General features: G+C 37.6%; 1 protein-coding gene across 1 annotated transcript in view; it reads left to right on the forward strand.

Annotated features, from left to right (window-relative positions):
* The window catches only part of LOC124162871 (transient receptor potential protein-like), a 77,762-nt gene extending 59,565 nt beyond the window's left edge, over positions 1 to 18,197 (forward strand). The window contains exons 10-17 of the mRNA XM_046539562.1: positions 83 to 228; positions 921 to 1,027; positions 4,241 to 4,374; positions 6,214 to 6,337; positions 7,114 to 7,309; positions 11,689 to 11,841; positions 14,431 to 14,653; positions 16,315 to 18,197. Coding sequence (XP_046395518.1) covers positions 83 to 228; positions 921 to 1,027; positions 4,241 to 4,374; positions 6,214 to 6,337; positions 7,114 to 7,309; positions 11,689 to 11,841; positions 14,431 to 14,653; positions 16,315 to 17,336 — 2,105 coding nt within the window. The 3' untranslated portion in view covers positions 17,337 to 18,197. The remainder of the gene's footprint in view (positions 1 to 82; positions 229 to 920; positions 1,028 to 4,240; positions 4,375 to 6,213; positions 6,338 to 7,113; positions 7,310 to 11,688; positions 11,842 to 14,430; positions 14,654 to 16,314) is intronic.
* The last annotated feature ends 4,947 nt before the right edge of the window (positions 18,198 to 23,144 follow it).

The raw sequence follows: 23,144 nt of genomic DNA on the forward strand, positions 1-23,144 counted from the left end.
TTTGTTTAACTATAATTAACGTTCTATAAAGCTATCAATTACCTTACTCCCATAATATTTGAATGCACTGTTTTCTTTCAAGGTATTTTATGGGCTGAAGTGACGACGTTATGGGAAGATGGCTTGCTGGAATACATCGCTGATTTATGGAACATTGTGGACTGGATAACAAATATATTTTACACTATATGGATCATGTTGCGAGCAGTATCGTGGTTTTTATCTATTGTAAGTAATACATGCACCCTCGGCTGAAATTCTTCCTCAATATTTCAAGCGAATTAAACGAAGGGCAATTGGAAAAGAAGAGATTTTTTTACTCCATTCTATTCATTTAATTCAATTTAATTCTTTCTACTGATTCATCGTAATAGAGTTGCAAACATTTAACAAAATAAAAATTGACAGAAATTTCTGTCTTCCACAGTAAACAGCAAAGTTTCCACAGAAGTATTAAATGTATATACTTATGTATCTTTGTATTGAAAACGTAATTAAACATTCTAATGGTATCCACTGTTCGCTGCATAGGCTCTCTTAATACAGTGGTTGGGTGAGGTAGGGTAGGAAAAGCCCCTTAGAAAAGATTTTTGGTTTTATTTTTTTGTTATAACTTTGGCAAAGTTATGATAATTGACTTAATAACGAATAATGTCGCAAGGTGATGAAACCACTCAAGGCTTATATATGACCTCTGAAAATTTTATTCATAAAGTGGCCATTAATCATAATTTTAAAAAAGCCGCAACAAAAGTTCTTATCGTCTCGTCGACGATGACCCTGTTTCGTTCAGCAATTGTTATATTTTGCTACAAATGAGAAATTCAATATATTCCCACCGTATTCACAATTTCCGCTATATCATACCCGTAATAATATGTACTTTGAAATACCAATTACTGAATTTTGTGTTTCCTCAGAGAGAATACTGGCGCGGAGGCAACCCTTGGTACCCTAGAGAAGAGTGGGACCCGTTCGACCCGATGTTATTATCGGAGGGCGCGTTTGCAGCAGGCATGATCTTCAGGTAATAATACACCAAAATTCACTAACTCTTGATTAACATTGTGATATTCCATTATAAGCTTTCCTGGATATCACACAATTACTTATAACACTTATTTTTTACAGAGCGCGACCCAGTTTTCAAGGAATTATCATCATATTGATAAGATTTGCGCCTGACGATGATGATAATAGGGTAGTTTCCTGTTATTATTTATTGCCTAAATCGAAAGATTATTACTCCTGGAGTACACATTTCACGCTCTTAGATTTTCGAATGGCGATATCTATTTTTCGCGATTTTTAAATGAAAAGTGAAAAATTTCAAGCGCGCGAAAACGCGACGGCTAAGTAGGAATGACGGGAAAAGTCCGTGTGACGTATTTCTGGTTCCCGCTGCCGCCCTGTGAGGTGACCTAGAGGCGAGGCTTGAGCGCTGAAACGACGCAGGATGCTAGCGGGTAGCAGAGTACCTACTAGCAGGTAGCGCTTTGCTTAAATATGGATTATTACTACCTTATCAAGCGAAGGAAACTTTCCGAGCTTAGACAATTTTAATAAATGATTATTAAGAGATGTTTTCCCTGAGCTCTGTGACTCATGCATGCATTGGTAATCTCAGACGATGTAAAACTCCTATCTACTCGTATAGAAACTAGGTCCCTGTGACGTCACGTAGAGTGGAATCGCAAGGGCGCCGATCTGGCCTCTTTTAAATGAGGTTAAAATTGACCATTGCCATTCGTCTAAACTGGGCATTCTAAAACCAAATAATTTGTATATTATGAATATACACTAATGGTGGGTAACGAATAGCAATCAATGAATTTCGTTTTCTTTGATGAAGGAAACTACCCTATTCATTGAAACCCGTGTCACGCTCTGTAAAATGAGTGGTACAAGTAATTGCGTGATATCCGGGAAAACTAATAATATATACCACCTTCTTCTTAAATTCTTATATATATACCACTTCTAAAAACCTACTTGAAGGAGGTTATCCAACTACAAAGGTATCGTTCAAATTTAACAATTTGATATCATAACGATATTTGGCTACTGAATAGCATAAAAATTTAAATAAATGAAAATTTTTATATTTTCCCGGTGAATGAATTCTTCTCGGGTATCCAACCGGGTTAGGGTCTTCACATTGTAAGCCAACGTTTTGTTGGGAGACTTTCCTAGCATATGCAGATTGGAGATTTTTATGCCTAGGTGAAGTAGGGGGGTGTATACAGGAACACTAAAATCGGCATCAGCAGGCGTGAAGATGTTGGGAAAGTCTCTTAAGGAAACGGCAGCCAAAAAAGTTTATACCCAATGCCGGGAGGACACCCGAGATGAATTTACTAAAAACAAATAAATAAATGTTTCCTCAACATATTCTATTAAACGTAACAGAGTTTTTAATTTTATCACTAGGCTATAATTAAAGGACTCACAGAATTCCGATTTCCTATGTATATTAAATGATAACATCTATCTATCTACTAATCCTATTTTATTTATGAAACGAATTTTAAAAATTTAAGTCTAAACTTTGGCGGAAGGGCAACATAACGAGAACAGCATATTCTGTTATGCGTCAAGTTATGCATCGAGTTGCCGGGAAGAACTAGAGAAAACCGTATTGAGCTAAAGTAACATTTATGAAAAAACAAATACCACTATCAATGGAGGCGTTTTCGTGAGAAAACGAATTTCTGATTTAAAAAGTCATATTTTATAGAAATTGGCACTACTACCGAAAAAAAATGTGAAACAATTTTACCAAGTCTCATTAATTATTACATAAAATATGTTGATATATTTTTAAAATTAACCTTAGTTGGACAGGGAATTCTGCAGCCACATTTAGAAATGCATGATTTTTGCAAATGTAACGTAGAAAATAGAGGAAACTAGATCATTTCACATTCATTAAGATATTAACTCAAGGATATTCATTTCACATCGTAAACTTACATTATAATGTACATCCTAGTAATTAACTTCTCATTTTTTTTCCTCATTACTAATGCTGAATACACAGGGAGAAGTAAAAACTCTAAACTGAGCTTCATAGATATAGCTTCATAGACCGAATTTTGAACAAGATTCAAATTTCTATGGAGTAGGCCTTATCTTTAAATTATAGCCATTAACTTTTGCATACGCAAATAATCAGGGAGAAAATGCTAATGGTATCTGCTCTTCAATATTTGATCCGTTTCACATTTTGCACTCCGCTAGATGGCAACGGCTTTCAAGTGTCAAGTGTTTGATGTTAAATGCTTAAAACTGATCAGGGGTGGATCCAGGATTTCTTTCTGCGGGGGGGGGGACACAAGCAAGGCTGAATGCAGCATTCTGTTCTGGGGGGGGGGGGCACAAGGATACCTCGTAATACAAAACGAACGCAATGATAATGGGACCGTATTAAAAATCTTGCATATTTTTAAGGGTCTGGGGAGGGCACGTGCCCCCGTGTCCCCCCCCCCCCAGATCCGACTATGAGATTAATCACTCAACATAAAGGCTCCAAAATATGTCTCCAGAGCGGGAATATTTTTCACTAAAACAGAGAATCTGAGAGAAGAATGGAAAATCCCGCCAATATAACTCATATTTCCACAAAATGTTTGCTATAAAGTTCATAAGCCCGTATTTCATAATCATAGAGAAAATCAACTTAACTGAATTAAAATTTAAAAAATCAACAAATGTGAAGTAGAGAAAATACTTGGTAATATTATTAATAAATGAAATATTTCACCGTTTTTCATTCAGTTCTCAGTTTTCATTTGATACTATGTCATTTAAGCTCCCCTTATCTAAGGTATTTACGGTCCTCCTCAAAGAATACATAGACCTAACACAGTGTGACAATAGGATAGATCACTCAACTTTAAATTTAACGAGTTAGCCCTTGAAAACGATAAGTAAATGGTAAATAGCAATAAGTAAACCACGTAAAAACCACGTAAAAACTGGTATTCTCCTAATTTTTCAAGTTAAGTTGACTTTCACGCAAGAAACGAAACTATTTTCTTTCAATACTTGAGCAAATTTAAAATTAGCTATAATTCATTGGCTCCTAAATTTATTATATACTTAGGTATCTATGTATTAATTCGCTGTCTACGTACTCAGGGTTCAAATAATAATAATTTTAACAAATCTTAACGCCGGCACACGAGAAATCCCTGAACTCATCATGCTTGGTCATGACCTTGTTTACTTATTGTTACAGCTTCCTCAAGCTGGTTCATATATTCAGCGTAAATCCACATCTTGGTCCGCTGCAGATATCCCTCGGACGAATGGTGATCGATATCCTCAAGTTCTTCTTCATCTACACGCTGGTGCTGTTTGCCTTCGGATGCGGTGAGTTCCAATATTTCAGAATACTCATATCAATTCTTCATCAACCTCACGCACTCCAAGGCATAGGAGCAGCGTAATGACAATTAATGTATTTTTAAGAATAACATTATGGTCCTAAAGTAGTTACAATAAAACTTATATTGAATTATAGCTTACGTAGATACCTCTTGCAGGCAAAAATATTATGTGAAAACAAACATTCTTCAACGCTCTTCGCTAGAGGACACACAACACTATTATACAAGTCCAAGCCCACAACCCGAAAGCTATTTTGGATTGGTGAGGTCAAAACTCACCCTTGTCTTGGCTACCACTTAACTACTCGTCCTAGCTAGGGTCTGTATGTTGTCTGCATTATTCGAGGCTGAGGATATTAGTGCAGACCAGAGGATCTTTGTTTCCTTGTGTCGACAAGATAAGCACAAGCGACCAGTGGTCAAACGCACTCCTCACTAGGACACCAAGCGCCCTCTAAGAGGAGTATGTGGGAGGATAAATAAAAATAAATGTATTCAAGAGAAAATGTATTGAAGATTGTAGTAAGAGAAATCAAACCTTATCAGAATGATAGGGTTCATGAGCACTGGCAACAATTTAAGGCATAAATAATTCGAATATTCAAGGTTAGTAATACTAAAGCTTTTATGAAAAACTTGGCATAATATTATATGACCACCTCAATCCTAGAAAAATTGTTAAAGTAATTATATATTATTACCTTTCACAAAATTTATATCCAATTATGTTTTCATGACCTAGCGCTGCTGCTATAATCGGTTCCACATAGGTTTCTGATGAATTGAACTCTCTTTTCCATCCAATTCATTTTTCTGCTTGGTGAAATGATAATCTAGTGACCTGGAAATGAAAATACGTAAGGATTTATATTTTTCATACCGTTAAAAATGGACTAGACTAATTAAAGATACTTAATACTTGAAGAATACTCTTTCCTAAAGAGTGTTAAGATGATGATAATACTAATAATCCATTCTATGCGGCATCAAATTAATATGCCAGCAATCACGATAGACTGTCTGTACCTATATATGGATATGCAAAATTGTAGCATCAATAGTGTATTTTGGATTGAGTTGAATTTGAAGTGCCAGTGTTTTCTCTACAGCTATATTTGGATTGCACTGTACTAATTTTACTACCATAAATTTACTAGCGACTGATTATGATTCTAAGCAACACACAATTTTAACAATATATGAAGATATAAATCCCAAAAATAGAAATAAAAAAATGAGTTTATTTGACAAAAATTTTGCAATAAAATCTGTTGCATTCCTGGTATGAAATATGTCTCAATTTCATTAACAACCATATATGTGGTTCGCTGTGATGAATGTCTGTCGTTGTAGCGATTCATGTAGCGATGTATTTTCGTGTATCAAAGCTTCAACTCTATGCTAAGGAATGACATATAGAGAGACAAGGAATGACATATAGACACATAGAGAACTCTATAATTAACAGAATTATTCCAAGTATGGTTTTTTCATCCTGGGCATAAGGTCCACCTATTACTCAGCAGGCCACCTACTTTCTTTTTAGCACGTTTTCGCTGTCAAATAACAAGTTGAATTGACAGGTAATCGAAATTCAATAGCAGAAGAAAAGACGTGCCCAGCATTTGAGACGAGAACTCATAAAATAGCTGCATATCTCAAGATTTTCTCAACCCACTTCTCTACTCCGAATCAAGCAGCCACTTTCGCTTGCTAGAAATAGAATTGTGAAATTGAAGTTTAGGAATCATTAAAATTCTACCTCAAATAGTCGACACTCTAAGCTGTGAATAATTGCATAAAATTTTCTTCCATGCTGCAGGAATGAATCAACTGCTGTGGTACTACGCTGATTTGGAAAAGAAACGTTGCTACCACTTACCAAGCGGCCTCGCAGATTTTGATAACGAAGAATTGGCCTGTTCCATTTGGAGACGTTTCGCCAAGTAAGTACAATCAACTGCCTTTCTCTCAAAGCCAATTAGTATATATGGATATTTGAAATAATGACTGAACACTTTTACTTCAACATTTTATCGCATTATAGGCCATGGTCATCGCAACTCTATTCACCCACTGTAATATTTATATATTAAATATTACAATAATTAAATAATAAGCCAGAATAAATAAAGAAATTACGAAACTTTAAATGATGACGAGGAAAATTATAACCAGCATAAGTAACCATATCGTTATAGAGATGAAAAAATTTGTTGTCTTCCATCGATTTATTTTTAGGTACGACTAGTTTCGACACAGCTACGTCATCCTCAGGTACCTGACCGTACCAGAAGATGTCGCCGCTGCGTCGAAACTAGTCGTATACTTAAAAATAAATTGGTAAAATACAACATTTTTTTCCTTCTGTAACGAAAGCATGAACTACCACAAAGCACGGGGCTGCAGCCCACCCCCTTGGACATCCAATTTGCACTAAATAGAATAGTAATTTTTGTTCGGACCCGCAATACTTCTGGGAGTTTACCCCATACTTAGCCCAATCGTGGATCCGCTACTGCCACAAAGTTAAGAGATGATAGAGAAAATCGTTAATAATTACTAATTAGATTCAAATTCCCTACAATCGAATTAATAAAATCTGTCAAGTAAATCAACTCAATTTCTTGCCTGAAGTGCGTTCATCATAAAAAAGGGGTGTAATAACATGTTACCCACACAGTTTGATTTGTTAATTACATATATATGTTTCCTTTCGCAGCATGTTTGAAACTTCCCAGTCCCTCTTCTGGGCCAGTTTCGGCTTGGTCGACCTCACAGCCTTCGAGCTCACGGGCGTGAAGAGCTTCACGCGATTCTGGGCTCTGCTCATGTTCGGATCGTACTCCGTGATTAACGTGATCGTGCTCCTCAACATGCTCATTGCTATGATGTCCAACTCCTACCAGATCATTTCGGTGAGTACAACTCCCTTCAAGAAATGGATCTTTGTGTCTTTTTTGTCTCATGCCGGAAGGCACGAGTGGATCTAAACCATTCATACCGATGGAGACGTGTTTTTCATGTGGATTGCTGCTGAAAAATTGTCCGTTATACAGTTTTTCCTAACCCTTAACATACACACATTCGTTTTCATGTTATGAAGAAAAAATTGGGGTGAGGGTTGCATTATATCGCGTGGGTACCTCGCGCACACTTCACTGTCAAGTATGTCGAATTGACTGATTTTCGAGTGATCAAATAATAATGGACTTGTAATGACATAAAAGTATAAAGGCACAGCAGAAATTGTCTGAGAATAGATATTTTACTTCCGCATTAGTCATTTTGACGGTAAGAATAAGGGATAGCGTCCGATATTTCCGTCTACATCTGGCAAGAACACGGCCTTCATTTCTACATACTACTCCGGAATCCGCCTCTATATCCGAGTGGCTGGGGGCATTGGGACACCAGTCGTTAACAAATAAAAGGAACTGCGCATACAAAGTGCTGTTAGGACAACATTCGTTAAAAACTAAATAGAAAGATCCGCCTAACATATGTAAAAATTCTTTATTTTGGGGTAGTGTGTTGTGCCACGGAACACTTTATCAATTTTTTTAGATAAAACAAAATATATTTACTTAAGATTCAGTCTAACAATAACAATTTAATCCATCAGGATTACTTAACGTAAGTTTTAAGTTTTAGACTTGTAACTTTACCATTAATGGATCTAATTTAAACTTCTAAAAGTGTTTATAATTGTTCCTAGGCACATCATGTTCATGTGCCCAAGAACACTACCTATCGTACCAAGGAACACAAGTTAGATTGGTGGGAACAGTAATAACTAAGCTCTTATAAAAAAAAAATTTTTTTTAAACCAGCCTTTATATTTAGATTACAGGGGATGAGCAACGTTTATATATGACACAAAGCAAAAAAACTCAGTGACCCCGAAAAACCAAAAGTGACGTATTAAAAAAGTCACTATATTTATTAAATTTTCAGTGAATGGTAAGCCCCCTATGTTTCAAAATGCCACCCCTATGCTTTTAAATGCCTACCCCTATGTTAAAAATGCCACCCCCCTACGTTAAAAATGCCACCCCGTACGTTTTATGTAACGGTAAAACAATATTCAAACATTTACAAAACCTTACAATTGTTAATAAATATATGAAGATCATAATTAGCTGTTGTACAGTTTTCACAAATTAAATGTATATGTGAATAAATGAGAAAATTGTAAAGATTCGTGTAGTGTGTACAAAAATAAATATAAATGTTTTGGGGGGCTATAGGTTGACTGGGGGGTGGTTAAAGGGGGGTTGGAGAGAAAAAGCTATATTTTCATGTATTGTCATCGGAAATGAAGAAGTGTGCAGAAGCAAATTTCAGCGTTTTTGCTTCACAGGAAGTGAGTCAAATTTCAGTTACAAGATTTGTACCAGACAAACAGACAAACAAACAGACAGGTTGGTGAGTTGATATAAAGGCTGGAAAAAAACGCGAAGAACGGGAATCAATATGTAGTTTTTTATTAAATTTGAAAGTACATTAAAGTGCTATATAAAAAATAAATGAAATTTAGGTAAAAAATCAATTTTATAATAAAAATTCCTTCAAGTAAAAATAAACTTAGGTTAAACCCTACAAAATTTATAGCATTCTCAATTACGTACCTAATGAATTTAGCACAAAAAAGTAAATTTTAGAATATTAGACCATAAATTACGGCTGATTACAAAAACCACAAGTCTAGGAACATGTTCCTAGGTACACCATGGGCTTGTGTTCCTTGGTACAACGGGTAGCCATTTTTAATTTCGGCTGAATTGTCTGATTAATATTACATCTAAAATACCAAATGAGTAGCTAATACGACTCACCATTACACGCCAACGCCTGTGCTACGATACCACTGTTGATGTGATCGATTTTCGGTAAAGGACTTGAATATACGATTAAAAATATTTATTTTTCAGCGACAAGAACTTCAAATTGGCGTCCTCTTTGTAAGAAGAGCCAAAATGGACTCGTAATTGATCTGTTTTGTACTCTAGCGCATCTTTCACATAATAGCTTAAAGTCGCTAGGTCGCAGAACTTGGCGGTAGTTACACATGCTCCTAGGCACACTATGTCCTAGGTACTCCACACTCCCCTACCTACTTTGGAAAAACAAATTCCCATACGTTCGGCAAAATATCTCTCTCAAATCATAGTATTTGTCGGACATGGAAATATAGTGGGCTTTAACGTCATGATAAGGCGACGACGATCCGAAGATTTCTCACCGGTATTTACACCTGATACAAGTCCAGCTACTAGTGTGTAATTATACCACCTAGAACTGTGTCTTTCATAAATTAATTCGTTCAAAATGAACGATTCAAGGGCATGAACCGAATGAATTGAATCTACGCTTTCCCCTCGAATCGTTAAAAATGAACGATTTAAGTGGAAGATTCAAATCCGTCGAATCCAAATCGTTCAAAAAGAACGACTGCGTTGATTCTGCTACCCATGAAAGGCGGTGAATTCCCATTAGATTCTCACTAATAACCACACAGGTTAGCGATAAAAATGCTCTTTTCACCATAGTTACTATTGACTTGACTCGCAGGTGTGTGCGGTATGTGTTTTAGTGTGACGGAAGAAAATATACACTTATTAAACGTGATACTTAGGAATTGTAAAAAGTGCTATTACGCTATCGATAAATGTCAAACAGAAGTATAAAAATTGTCAGTGGCGTGTTAACCTCCATTGCTCCCCGTAGTATGACATTTCACGATCAAGATATTAACACCAAAACTTTGTGTTTATATACTACGGTTCATTCGGTTCATCACGAAGATTTTAAGAACCGATTCTTTTCCACGAATCACGTCCCTTGAACCAATTCCTCAAAACGATCCTAAATACCCACCTCTACCGCCTCTTACTGCCTCTTCCGCGAATTTGATTGGATATTAAGACGCATGATGGGTACTGAAAGCACCTACATCTGTAAGGGATTAGTATTTGCCTTCTAGCGTAAAAGGGATATGTAATGATATTCTCCACATCGTTCAGGGTGTTACTCTGAAATATATGTATTTTTAATACGTCAATCAATCTGGTGCAATATATATCTGCAATAAGCAATCTGGTGCAATATAGCAAGCGGAAAAGCAATTTTATCTATGCTCTAGACTTGTAATCTTTCAACCCTTTGTTAGCAAATGTATCTCGTGCGTGACACCTTTTGCCTTGGCCAGCATTAGAGACCTCCATGTATTTCTTTGCACCACGGGCGATGCATCTTGGACGAAACACGTGTTAAAAGAGTAATGTAAACTACCGCCACCTCTCGAAGTTTTCCCGATATTCGTCCATGCCTCATTAATTTTAACATGGCAACGATCAGATCACCACCTCGTGAATTAATGATCAGTTTTGTTCACGTAATTTATTGTTTAAGGACATGTGGAAGCACATACCATTCCATCTAATGTTTCATAATCCACTTTTGAATCTCTTTTTAACTTAATAATATTTATTTCTGCGTCCAAATTCGAATTGCATCTCAGAAGATTTAGAAGTCGACTCAGAAGTGCTTTAACTGTCTACTCATCTCAGTTACTATGCTTAAATGTAAAAGAGTATTCTCACCTCCAAATTTGAATCATTGCCCGATTGAGAGTTTTTTTTTCAGTAAACCGGGACTAGCCACGGTAATAACTTTACGGGAGTCGCCCGCAATGCACAAATTGTGCGAAAAATCCACAGGGAAAAAATTATTCGCCTTGACCGGGATTTGAACCAGGATCCACAGGGGAGAATGGTGCCACAAGGGAAGGAATTTCAGGAGAGAATGACGCCTGGCTAAAGCCCTCGGCCGGAAATCGAGGGATCTAGGTTCGAATCCTGTCAAAGCTAATGATTTTTTTCTCTGTGGATTTTTCGCAATTGAGATTTCATCATGGCTAAAATTATCATCATCAAAACAACTACCATTTAAACTAAACAAGTAAACTATACGTAAGAGAGCAACACATAACTCGCAACTGACACATAGACATAAAATGTTTAAGTGGATGGGAACGTACTAAAAGGATTTCAGGAGGTGCACCCTGGTCGCGCACTGAGACACGCGTCGCCGGGTGTAGATATTCAACCGGCAAGTGAACCGAGAATTCTTTTAACAGCCATGCGAGAATCAGAATTTTCTAGGTGCATACACTAAATTACACGACCTATCCACGAAATTACCCAATCTCATGCAAATTCCATGAATTTTCCGGGCTATCTTCCGGTCGAGTGGATTCCTTTTAAAATCATTTCTCTCAAAATTTCTTTCGCAGGAACGCTCCGACACGGAATGGAAATTCGCGAGGAGCAAACTGTGGATGAGTTACTTCGAGGAGGGCGACACCATTCCGCCGCCTTTCAACCTCATGCCCTCCCCCGCCATGTTCGGCTGCAACGAGAAAAAGAAGGCCAGCGGATCCATCATGGTGAGATAATGCTACCAAAGATTACATTAACAAAAGCTAAAACTAACAGCTAATATAATTAATAAATTTCAAGAAAAGGATTGGCCCCAGGTAAGATCCTTGAGGAACTCCAGAACCCAGTTCACACACGTGAGACAGCCGATTTAACATAGACTAATTGTTTAACGCCCAATCAAGTAACTCAGTGGCCATATCATCATCATTTTGCGAATTAAAATAAATTCTGGATCATTCTTTCCATTGGATGATATTCCTTATAGATCAGATCAACCAATATAAATATCCTATGAAGATTATCCTATGACGATAAAATTCGGTTCCGATGCAGTTAGCCCGCGTCGCGTCTTCTCCCTAATGAGGGCACGGGATTCTTCATTTTTCCCTTCTGCATCTTCCGCGCTTAAAAAATGGGGAAAATGTGCTTAGCGTTCTGCCTTTAAGATTTCATACAGAGGTATAATAATATATAAAAGTAATTAAAACAAGGTAAAAATGATCGCCATTAGTTTACATGAACATCAAAAAACTTCCTAGCTACTAGATAATTTCAGCATAATTTTGATCTATTCTCGACAAATGACTAATCTACATCTACATACTGCCTCGCAAGCCGCCTCAACAGGCGTGCGGTGGTAGGTGCTAGGACACCAACCGCGAACAAACAAAATGGAAATGGTCTAACGAAGTTCCACATAGCACTATTAAAGTCCTTAATTGTTCGGAGGAAAAACGAATTCCCATACCAATCCGTACGGAAAAAATATCTCCCTAAATTTATCGCTTCTGTTCGAACTTGCAATGAAGTGGGGTTCAAATGTGATGCTCTTTGTGTCGCTCTGAAAGATATGCATTCTCAAACGCCCAATCAATCTAATTCAAGACTATTGTGTCGAGATGAGACGTTAAAAGTTGTTATAAACCAGATGACTGTCCAAAACTTTCACCACTATAATTATGCCTGGTTACGTTGCTTTGAACAAGAATTAAAGCCTTAAATTTCACTAGCATTTTTCCGAATCCAAATTAGTTGTATTTTGGAAATGCATATTATGAAGTATTCGCTATGAGATTATGATTCTTAAAAATCACCGATTTCTTGAATAGAGCTTGATGACATCTACAATACTTTCATTCAAGTCATCATCTTAGTTTTTCAATTTTGGTGGTTTTAGAGGAGTGCGATGCTGGCCTTACAATACAGCAAGTGCGTTCTCGAAGTGCCAAAGCCCTCACGGCTCAAGCTAAACTTTGAACGTAGTTTTCCGCGGCGTTGTCTAGATGATGTCTCCATGTTCCTGGGCTTCACCGCGTGGATTTTTCTTTATGACGACAGTTTCTCCGGTATTCCAACCGGCGTCTTCAGGTCGATCGACGATCGACGACAGTTTCTCCGGTATTCCAACCGGCGTCTTCAGGTCGATCGACCAGAATCTCGTCGTCGTCGTCTCGAAACTGTCGTCATAAAGAAAAATCCACGCGGTGAAGCCCAGGAACATGGAGACATAATCTAAACTTTGAACATTTATATTGCCTAGAGAGGGATTCCTTAGAATGCAGGTCAATTCAAATTATTTTTCCCCGAGGAAATTTTGTGCTTCACGTGAACTTGCGGATGATCTTCTGAAGTTTTACCGCCGGCTATTTTGTGGTTATTTCCCAAAAAGAAATATCGGAGAGTAGGTCTTCAAACTTCGGCTTTGGCCACTGGATTCTGGCCCTATACGTACTTACACATACGTGATGAATTTTAACATTATATTTCCGCAAGGGTGTACTAAATTGTCCTCTAAAATCATCAAAGACCGGAATCGTAAGAAAGGAGCTTAATTAGGCCACTAAGGTGCTTGCTTCCCTCAAGAAAATTTTCTAGGAAACAACTGCGGACAAAAAGCAGTGAACTTTAACGGGGTCACCCTCAAGGGTACTCCAAGTGTGAAAAATTCCGGGAAAATTATTTGCACTCGTCCGGATTCTAATCACGATCCCCTGAATGAATGAGGGGTCACATCATTCCCACTCACTGGGTCAAAAATTTTTCTTTCCCATTTTGTAGTGCTTTAGCTATTTCCTTGGCCTCTGCTTCACTTGAATGTAGTCTAGTATCTTTTTTGTCTACTAGCATCTTCCACGTGAACGTCTTCCTTGCACGTGATTCTTAAAGAATGTATCGACAGCCAGGAACTCGTGTTCCGCCCCGAACTCCAGGAGTCTTTCTCCTCTTTCATTTCGGTTTTGTAATCCATATTTTCCAGTTCTACTTCCATCCTTGTCTTAGTCGATAACAGTACCCCAATCACCAAAAGTTTTTCTTCAACTCTTACCTGTTTCATAACTTCCATAATATCTGTAGAGAGGTCTTCAAATTCTCCATCCTTCCAGTCTGTCTTTTGAGTTTTTGCTTATTGATTTAAGGCATCACTTTTCTTCTGAAGACCACCACAGCTTCTCAATTCTTCTTGCAGCGTCTTTAAGGTATTTCTTCTCGGTTTCTTCCCCAGCGTACGATGAGTTCAACATACGATTGATAACTATTCTAATTTCATTCTTTTATGCGTGAGGTTTCAAGCGTCTCCTCCGTCCTCTTTACAGCGGAAGTCACGTGACGCGGCCCTCGAGCGCCACGACGGAGTGATGACGTTGCTGGTGAGACGCTACGTCACGGCCGAGCAGAGGAAGAGAGACGAGTTCGGAATCACGGAGGATGACGTCATGGAGATCCGACAGGACATCTCCACCCTCCGATACGAACTGATCGACATCTTGAAGTCGAACGGAATGAAGACGCCGGACGTGGGAGACAAAGAAACGACCCGTAAGACGAATTTTATAAAAGGTCCACATACCGTCATACATCCATACATTCTATTGCATTGCAACTTTTGGGTGACTTAAAATGGTCACTTCGGGCACCATAAGTTTCTCACAAATTCATATTCACAATTTGCAAATTGAAATCAACAAAATATCTTAAGAAAAATTGAGCAATTTTGTCCAAAACTGATACCATTATTTCGTCTTCGCCATTATGTACGAATTCGTACGTGTACCTTATATAATCATCAGTATTTATAAGTTAAACTAGAAAACCATTAGGTATTAATCACTCAAACAGTGCTTTAAATTGCAGAGTTATTCCTAACCTAAAGGTAATGATTTATTAAAACATGCACGTAAGAGGCGCCCTGTCTAAATGTACTTTAAACAATTGATCAAATCGAGGTTACGCATTTGTATGTTGAGTTAATTCAACATTACTTTCCTGTATCACTGCTACGTCATTTTGAGTTCAAACTTTTTTTAACCGTCTAATTGTTATTTTTAGCGCATTCTCATACCTGCGCTTCATGATTTAAATAACTCATGACAATAAATTATTCAATGCTCTATACTACGGTAATACTATTTTATAAACTGGATAAGTACCATTGGAAAGAGAAGTAAATATTTTTATCCTGGAAATTGTAGGTATTAGTGTTAATTTTAGTACAGATAGGCAACTAACAATCCTTAAAAATGGTAGAGTCCTCTCAAGCCATTGATTAAGGACAACTTATATCTTGTAAAACTTTCATGAATACATTCAAATATGTTCAAAATACGATTTGATTAAAAATTATGGTAGCTTTGCGAAAAAATAACTATGAGCAGATTACTAAGAAAGAGAAAGATCTAGATGCTACAATGGTATAATTTAACAATGTTCAAAAAGCTACTTACATAATTTGGCCCACAAAATTTGGAATACAATCCCGTGTTTCTGAATTACTATCAGTAACAGGGTGGAACGAAGAAAAATTATTGATGAAACTTTGGTTTTATTCATAGGAGTGATAAATAAAGTAAGTAATATCGAGGAGCGAAAGTAATGAGGGTTCATAAGTGTAACCATAGTGAAATGAAGGTAAATGTGACCATCAATACCATTTTTTAAATAAAGTCTATAGAGTTGTTTGAGTTAGTGGTAGCCGGCATAACTTTGTGGAATATACTGAAGATTTTGAATGATTAACTTAAACTTTGTTTTTCGGCAGAATATCTTAATTTTGAGTTTCTGTGGAAAAACAAAGTTTAATTTATTCGTACAAAAGTTTCAGCGAATTCCACAAAGTATCGCCGGAAATAACCAAATGAAAATATGGAAAGAATTTATGTGGAAAAGCAAAGTTTAAATAATTCATTTAAAAAAATAAAAATATGAAAAGAATTTATGTGGAAAAGCAAAGTGTAAATAATTCATTTTAAAAAACTATTAAGTTGAGCCAATTTTAAGAGTAAATTTTACCAATTTATGAAACTAAACCGAATTTCTGAGGAAAAAAAAGTTAGAGTTATTCGTTAAAAAAAACTGAGCTAATTAGCTAACCCATTCGTCAACTCCATAATTAAATTCAGCTAAGATACGAAGGACTTCCAATCATAGCACTCGCTAAAAAAAAAAGGCAAACACTTATTCGTGAATGCATTTTGTTTCAGTTGCTGGCAAGAAGGGAAGGACGATGGAGCGTCGACTTCTGAAAGACTTCCAGATCGGCTTCGTGGAGGGAGTGATCAGCGACGCCATCCAGTCGGAGAAGGAACCAAAGGACGTGTTCAGCAAGATCGCCAAGGCCATCGGCAAGAAGAAGACGAGCGGCAAGGACTGGAACGCCGAGGTGCGGAGGAGGACGTCCAAGAGGGACCTCATCGGAAGCACCAACGAGATGACCATGAGGAGATCCCAGCAGTCCCTCAGGAGACACATCATCCAGAACGAGAACACGGACCTCAAGTCCATGGACCAGGACAAGCTGGTGCAGTACAACCCGAAGCTCAACGTGGTTCCGCCCGCTGCCAGGGTTGCCTACGCCAAGTTCAAGATGCAGAAGATCAAGCAGGAGTACGAGACGACGGGTGGAGAAGAGGAGGGAGACGACCAGGTGTTCAAGGAGGGATCGGAGAAGCCGGCGGCCGGCGGGGCAGGTGCGGCGAAGCCCAGGACATCCGCAAACGCATCCATCACGTCTGTGGCCAGCGCCATCGCGAGGCCCAGGCCCCCGAGCAAGAAGGCCGAGGCGGCACCGAAGCCCCCGGCAGACAAGAAGCCGGACTCGGTCGTGGTGGACATGGAACCGAAGGCGACGGCACCTCCACCGACCGCGTCCGCTCCGCCGCCCGCCAAGAAAGACCCGCCCAAGAAGGAAGACCCACCGCCCAAGAAGGAGGAGCCCCCGAAGAAGGAGGAGCCGCCGAAGAAGGAGGAGCCTCCGGCGGAGAAGAAGGCAGAGCCCAAGTTGGAGGCGAAGAAACCGGATCCCCCGAAGAAGGAAGACAAGCCGGAGGAGAAGAAGAAAGACGCGAGTCCCCAATCGTCCCCGGAACCCAGTCCGAAGAGCTCGTCCCCGGCGGGGAGCGAGGGATCGACGATAGCGGCCAAAACTCCGGAGCCAAAGAAACCGGAACCGATAAAGCCCGGCAAGTCCAAGGTGACGGGAGAGATCCTGACGGGGTGGTTGTAGGCGAGGATTGGAGGAACGCTTTTGTACGGATTTTTCTGCAACGCGAAAGGATTTTCACTCGTCATTTGTTGGTCAGCGGAGAAATCCTGAAAGGGATGGATGTAGGGAAGGAAGCGGGAGGAATGGTTTTTTTTACGGATTTTTTCCGCGACGGGATGAGTTTTTCAATTGTTGCACTTTCCGTTGGTCGTCCAGTAGCTGGATGGGTCTGTGCCTTTCTGTCTTTTTTTGTGAGACGGTTCCTGGGAGATAGAAATGCTTCATCTATGAAGTTTTTGTTACCTGAATAATAAGAAAGTTACTCTTATTGATGGACATGAATTATAACACTACGAGTCGTGTGGTGAGTTTCGATTTCTTGTAATCTAGAGCAAAATATCTCTTCGACTGAATTAAACACTTGTGAAGGAAGCTAGTGATATCTTGGATCAACCACAGATTTTGGATAAATTTTTGCGTATATTTTACCAGCAATTAATGCTCCAATTTATTTATAAGTTTCAGAGGGCTTAGTAGAACGTTTCCAGCTGCTTTTGAAATAACACAGTTTACGAGAGCATAACATAGCACTCTACGCATGGAAGTACTCCGGTCGATAATACCTACAACAGATTTATACTTCTCTCCATGAAAATACAATACTAACTCCTGTTACTGCAAACCTGTACTTCAAAATGGGAAAAAGACATATTTCAGTTACCATACTCTTGCTTTTGTTTATTCTTAACACTTCAAAAGTTTTACGGTAGCAGTTTATGGAATGTTAATTGCAAAATTTAACTTTCCAACTTTAAAATTTATTCCACTTATGTATTTGAGCACTTTTGTATATTTTTAAGTCAACGCATAGAAAAATATTTAGTCTTATCGCCCCAAAATGATATTTTCATTCATTCATGGTTAAGAAACGTAGCCATATGTATACATATTACCAAATGTATCACTTTGTAATGTTGCACAAAACCTTATTGTTCTGACCCTGGGTTTGAACCACTATATAGTCATTATCAAGGTCCCAAGGAACCTTTATCATGACTAAATGTTAGTTTAAACCCAGGGTCGGAATAATTAATTTTTGTGGAACATTACAAACTGATTTATTTCGTACTACAGATAGGTTCCACCATGTGAAGCCTTAACAATTGATATGTAGCAAAATGTATTTAGAAAATGAGAAACATTTAAGATTAATTGAGCACTGTGAGCGACAGTATTTTACTCAATCGATCAAGTTCATTGGCATCAATCAGTTATCAGTTGTTGGTTGTCAGTTATCAGCCAATGTACGCGTTCGGCAGCCATAAATCGGTGTGAATATTCTACTGGACACTTTGGAGTTACTCACTGTTAGGTCAACGCGTTGTGATTCGAACACAAGAGAGATACAGCCTACGCTATCGGAGAACCACACTGGTCACTCACCAGGATTATCACCAGCTGAACTCAACCGACCAGAATGACCAATGACAAAATTCAAATCAAAGTTTTCATCGCCTAAATATTACTAGTACGTTATCTATGCCTAGCTTTTTACATTACAACCTCTAGTCATACGTACAAATATTTTATGAAACCTGTTTGTTGGTTAATAAAAAAAACAGCATCGTATTTTTTCAAAACATTTATAATGATAATTACCATTGCTTCCAATTGAGAGTGGTGTACTGTAATATGATGTGTACTTTACCCATGTACGGCATGTAATTTCATTCTTAATTAAACAAATTCAAAACTGGAATTGAATATTTATTGTATATGAACGGGATCAACAACATGCGGTATGCGTCCCGCATAACTAATGGTAATCTATATCTGTACTGCACTAATTGCTAGTAATTACAAGGTAATAACAATATCTTGGGAAAATACTAGAGTTGGCAACCCAGGAAGCCTTGGCGATTTCAAAATTCGGCCTGCAGATGAGTGACAATTTGAAAAAAGGAAGGACAGACGGGTTTCACGTAGATTAAGATTTTGCATGTAAAATAACTCTGTAATAACACCAGAGCATACTCTATGAAAAGAGGCCCACCAGTTATTTCACATTTCTAATCTATCGATACAGATATTTTGCCATGGCAAACAAGAAACCTGTCAAAAATAAACGACTGGTGTACTTCAAATCTCATATTTTATCACGAGTGCCTACTTAATTTAGCCTTTATATTCGATCGCAAACAACTGACACACTTCGAACTTTTCTCTATGTTTAGAGATGGTGCTCATAAGAAACACATTCAAAAATGTAGGAAAAAATCTTTTAATAGACAATTAAATTCATTTCAATGAGTATCACCGAAATAATAAAGTTACTAAACGGTAAATAGTAAAATCTGCTTCCGAATTTACCTGTTAAGGCCTTCTGTGAAAACCATTCTAAACAAATACGAGGACCGTTTTATGTCAACTTCCAATGGGTCATGGACAGATGACGAAGTGATCGATTAAAAATTATTCCATTGAATAACGCTGAGCACATTTGCAGTATACTTTTGACGTAATCTCCTCGGCGATTGAGGAATTGGTCGTGCCGGTGGACAAGCTTTACTATACCTCCTTCATAGACTATTGCCTGCCGCCAATGACTTCCTAAGAATTTTGCCTTTGCCCTGAAGCTCATCGCCCTTTTGAAAACGCTTCCCTCCTAGCCTAATCTTCATTTCAGCGTAAAAATGGAAATCAAACGGCACTTGTCGACATAGCACGGCGGGTGATCGAAAATGTTCCATTGAAATTGCTTATGGAGCAGTTGGGCTGCATCAGCGCTGATATGATGGTCGTTGTCATGGATCAAAGCACTTTTTTGCAAGAAATTTTTTTTACTGTAAGAAAAATGTTACAATTTTCGACTTACATCACAACGACTTACCACCCCCTTCCTTCCGAAATTTTTCCATTTCCTCGCAGTATTTTCCGAAAGGCCTCCCATGCCCTCTTAGTTTCACGGCGCATTTATTTATTTCTGTAAACATTTATTTGCCGCCCAAAGTGAAAGACAAAACTTCGTTTAAAAATATATTGGCTATGTCCGAAACCATAAGGTAAAACATAAAAGAAATGGATGAGTTCAGCTTTTATTTTGATTGCATCTCATCACATCACAACAATCTCATCAAAGCAGAGACATGCAGTTGTGGCTTAGTTTTGGCATCTTCATTAAGATGCATTTGCTGCTGCGCACTATGTCCGCGCAGCGCGAACTGCACAATTCAAGGTGTGCGTTACAACGAACTTTAAATATTATAAACTTGAAGCCCTGGAAAGTGTAATGGTGCAGGAGCTTCGCGAAGGAGAGCATGGCAATCGAAACCATTTCTGCGGTTGGATGGTTTACTAGCACGATCAAAACTCCATGTTCACATTTGAGTTTATTATCCTATTAATTTTGTCATTCTCTTTAATCGTCAAATTTTTATCACATGCATGATGCAATCAAAATTAAAGCTGAACTCATCCATTTCTTTTTTAAAAAATGTCAAAAGGTCAAAATTGTAAAGTATTGCTTACAGACAACAAAATTTAGGACCTTCCCCCATAAGTGTGCCAATTTTCATGAATATTGCTCGATTCCAAGTTACCAAAATTACAGATCAAAATTTACACATGACACAGTCTGTACAAATAAGAATACATTGAAATACATAAACATGTTGAGTTATAAACTACAAATTCTTTCAGAAAATTAAACGAAATACAAAAATGCATATGACTATACTCACAATTGAATTATCAGGATAAGGCTAACAATGAAAATGAAAGAAACTCGCATATAGCATCGATATTGAACTTTGAACACTTGTTGCTAAAAATTTAGTCTGATTGTAACGTGGTGCCACCTAGTGGGAGTCCTGAGGACTACAAAGGGCTTTTCAAATTTCAGTTAACAATTGGAGGGCTTTACATTTGACCCAAGATTTTCACAAATGATCTTTGAGCTGCCCAACCAAAATATTATTTGACTCTGCTACTTTAGAATTTACTGTCGAAAGTTTGAAGTGAACATTTTAAAAAGATATTCATCGATTTGAAAAATTACCATTTCTAACACAACACGCAGAAATAGCAAAGAATAATAGTTCAATTAAAAAATACATTATTTCTTCAAGCCAATCATCTTTTATTTATTAACTAGGGGCGGTCATTTATTCGTAACAATGATAATATTGAGGTTTATATGAGCTTAATAAAGTACCTATTAACCATTTTAACTAATTAAAATTAAAGAATACCATTGGGAAAGGTAAATTTTATCAGCGAAGTAATTTTCGATCATTCCTCAGTATAGCGGGTGCTAGTCAAACATTCATTACAAAATTCTGAGAAGTGGTCTCTAGGTGAAATGAAAGGTCAACCTGTGATGTTAATAATTTATTTATTTATTTATTTATTTAGTCCAAAAACAGCACGAGGCCAATTACAGAGGACTACAATAACAGGAGAAATAATTACATAACATTTAGCAACGTAACCAACAAAAACAAAAAATATTCAACAGTATTTACAAATAATAACAAAGAATAGTCATCGGGTGGTGCGAGGAATAGGGGGAAAATTACGATAGTGATGGTGCAAGTTGGGTGAGGGATGAAAAAAAGGATCAAAATTTGGAACACATGCCATTAAATGCCAATGCCATTAAACCACATAATAAAGCCAATCTCGCATGCTAAAAGGTCATTTCTCTTACTACAAAATTTATTCTGAAGACGATAAAAGCTAATAATGAACGCGAAAGTCTATAAAGACTAATTGTGACTTAATTGCAGGGAAAATTTTCTTATTTATGAGAATACTGAGGTTTAGTTGAGGGTAATTTGGCATTATTAATTTTAACCCATTCAAATTTAAGACCATCATTTGGAAAGTAACTATTTTCCACCAAAAATTGATTTTGCAACTGAAAACTGCCTTAAAAGGCTGAAAAATCCGAGGGTCTCTCCTGTTATAGAGACTATTTCGATAAAATAGGTACTACTGATATTTATGCAGGTGAACTCCACCTCCATCATATCACCAAAATATTAGCATTCCTTTTCGTGCTAATCCTTTGATTTACAAAATTTTGTATTTTTTTATTGAATTACATATAGCCACATGTATCAGAGTTCTTTGGAGTTTTCTTCATGTCAGATTGTTATAAGCCTTGTTTAACTGCATCAGCCATAAGAAGGGGAAAACATGAAAATTAGAGACGAGAGTTAGAAACCGAAAATTCTTATATGCGCTTTAACCGACAGAGAAAAATACCGGTTCACCGTGTACACGATCGAATTATCAGAATATGGCAGAGAATCAAAACGACATAAGCTCACGTGGCATCTATACTTAACTTTGAACACTTGTTGCTCGATATTTCGTCTGATTGTCACATGCTGCTACCTACTGGGATTCTTTGAACCAGCTGAGCAGTAGCGTGAAGTCCCGAGGTCTACAGAGGGGTTTTCAAATTTCGACTCAAGGAAAACATCAATCGCCCAGCATGACCCACAATATATCTCAGCTCTCTTACTTTTGAATCTATCTATTCTGACTGTCGAAATTTTGAAAGCCTGAGCCTGAGAAAATTCAGAAAAAGATGTCAATGGATTTGAAAAATAATCCAACTTAAACCATTTCTAACACAATGCTTTATTGGGGAAAATCAAAATTGAAGATTTTTCATTTAAAATATATGCGTACCTATTTTTAACTCAATCATGATTAATATGGATATGTTTCGTATTTGACCAATTTATTTCTCAGCATTAAACGACTCATACTTCCGATATATTTATTTAGAACTTATAATGAAACGTATATAACCGTTTC

This window comes from Ischnura elegans, chromosome 7, assembly GCF_921293095.1.
Source record: "Ischnura elegans chromosome 7, ioIscEleg1.1, whole genome shotgun sequence".
NCBI lineage: Eukaryota > Metazoa > Arthropoda > Insecta > Odonata > Coenagrionidae > Ischnura > Ischnura elegans.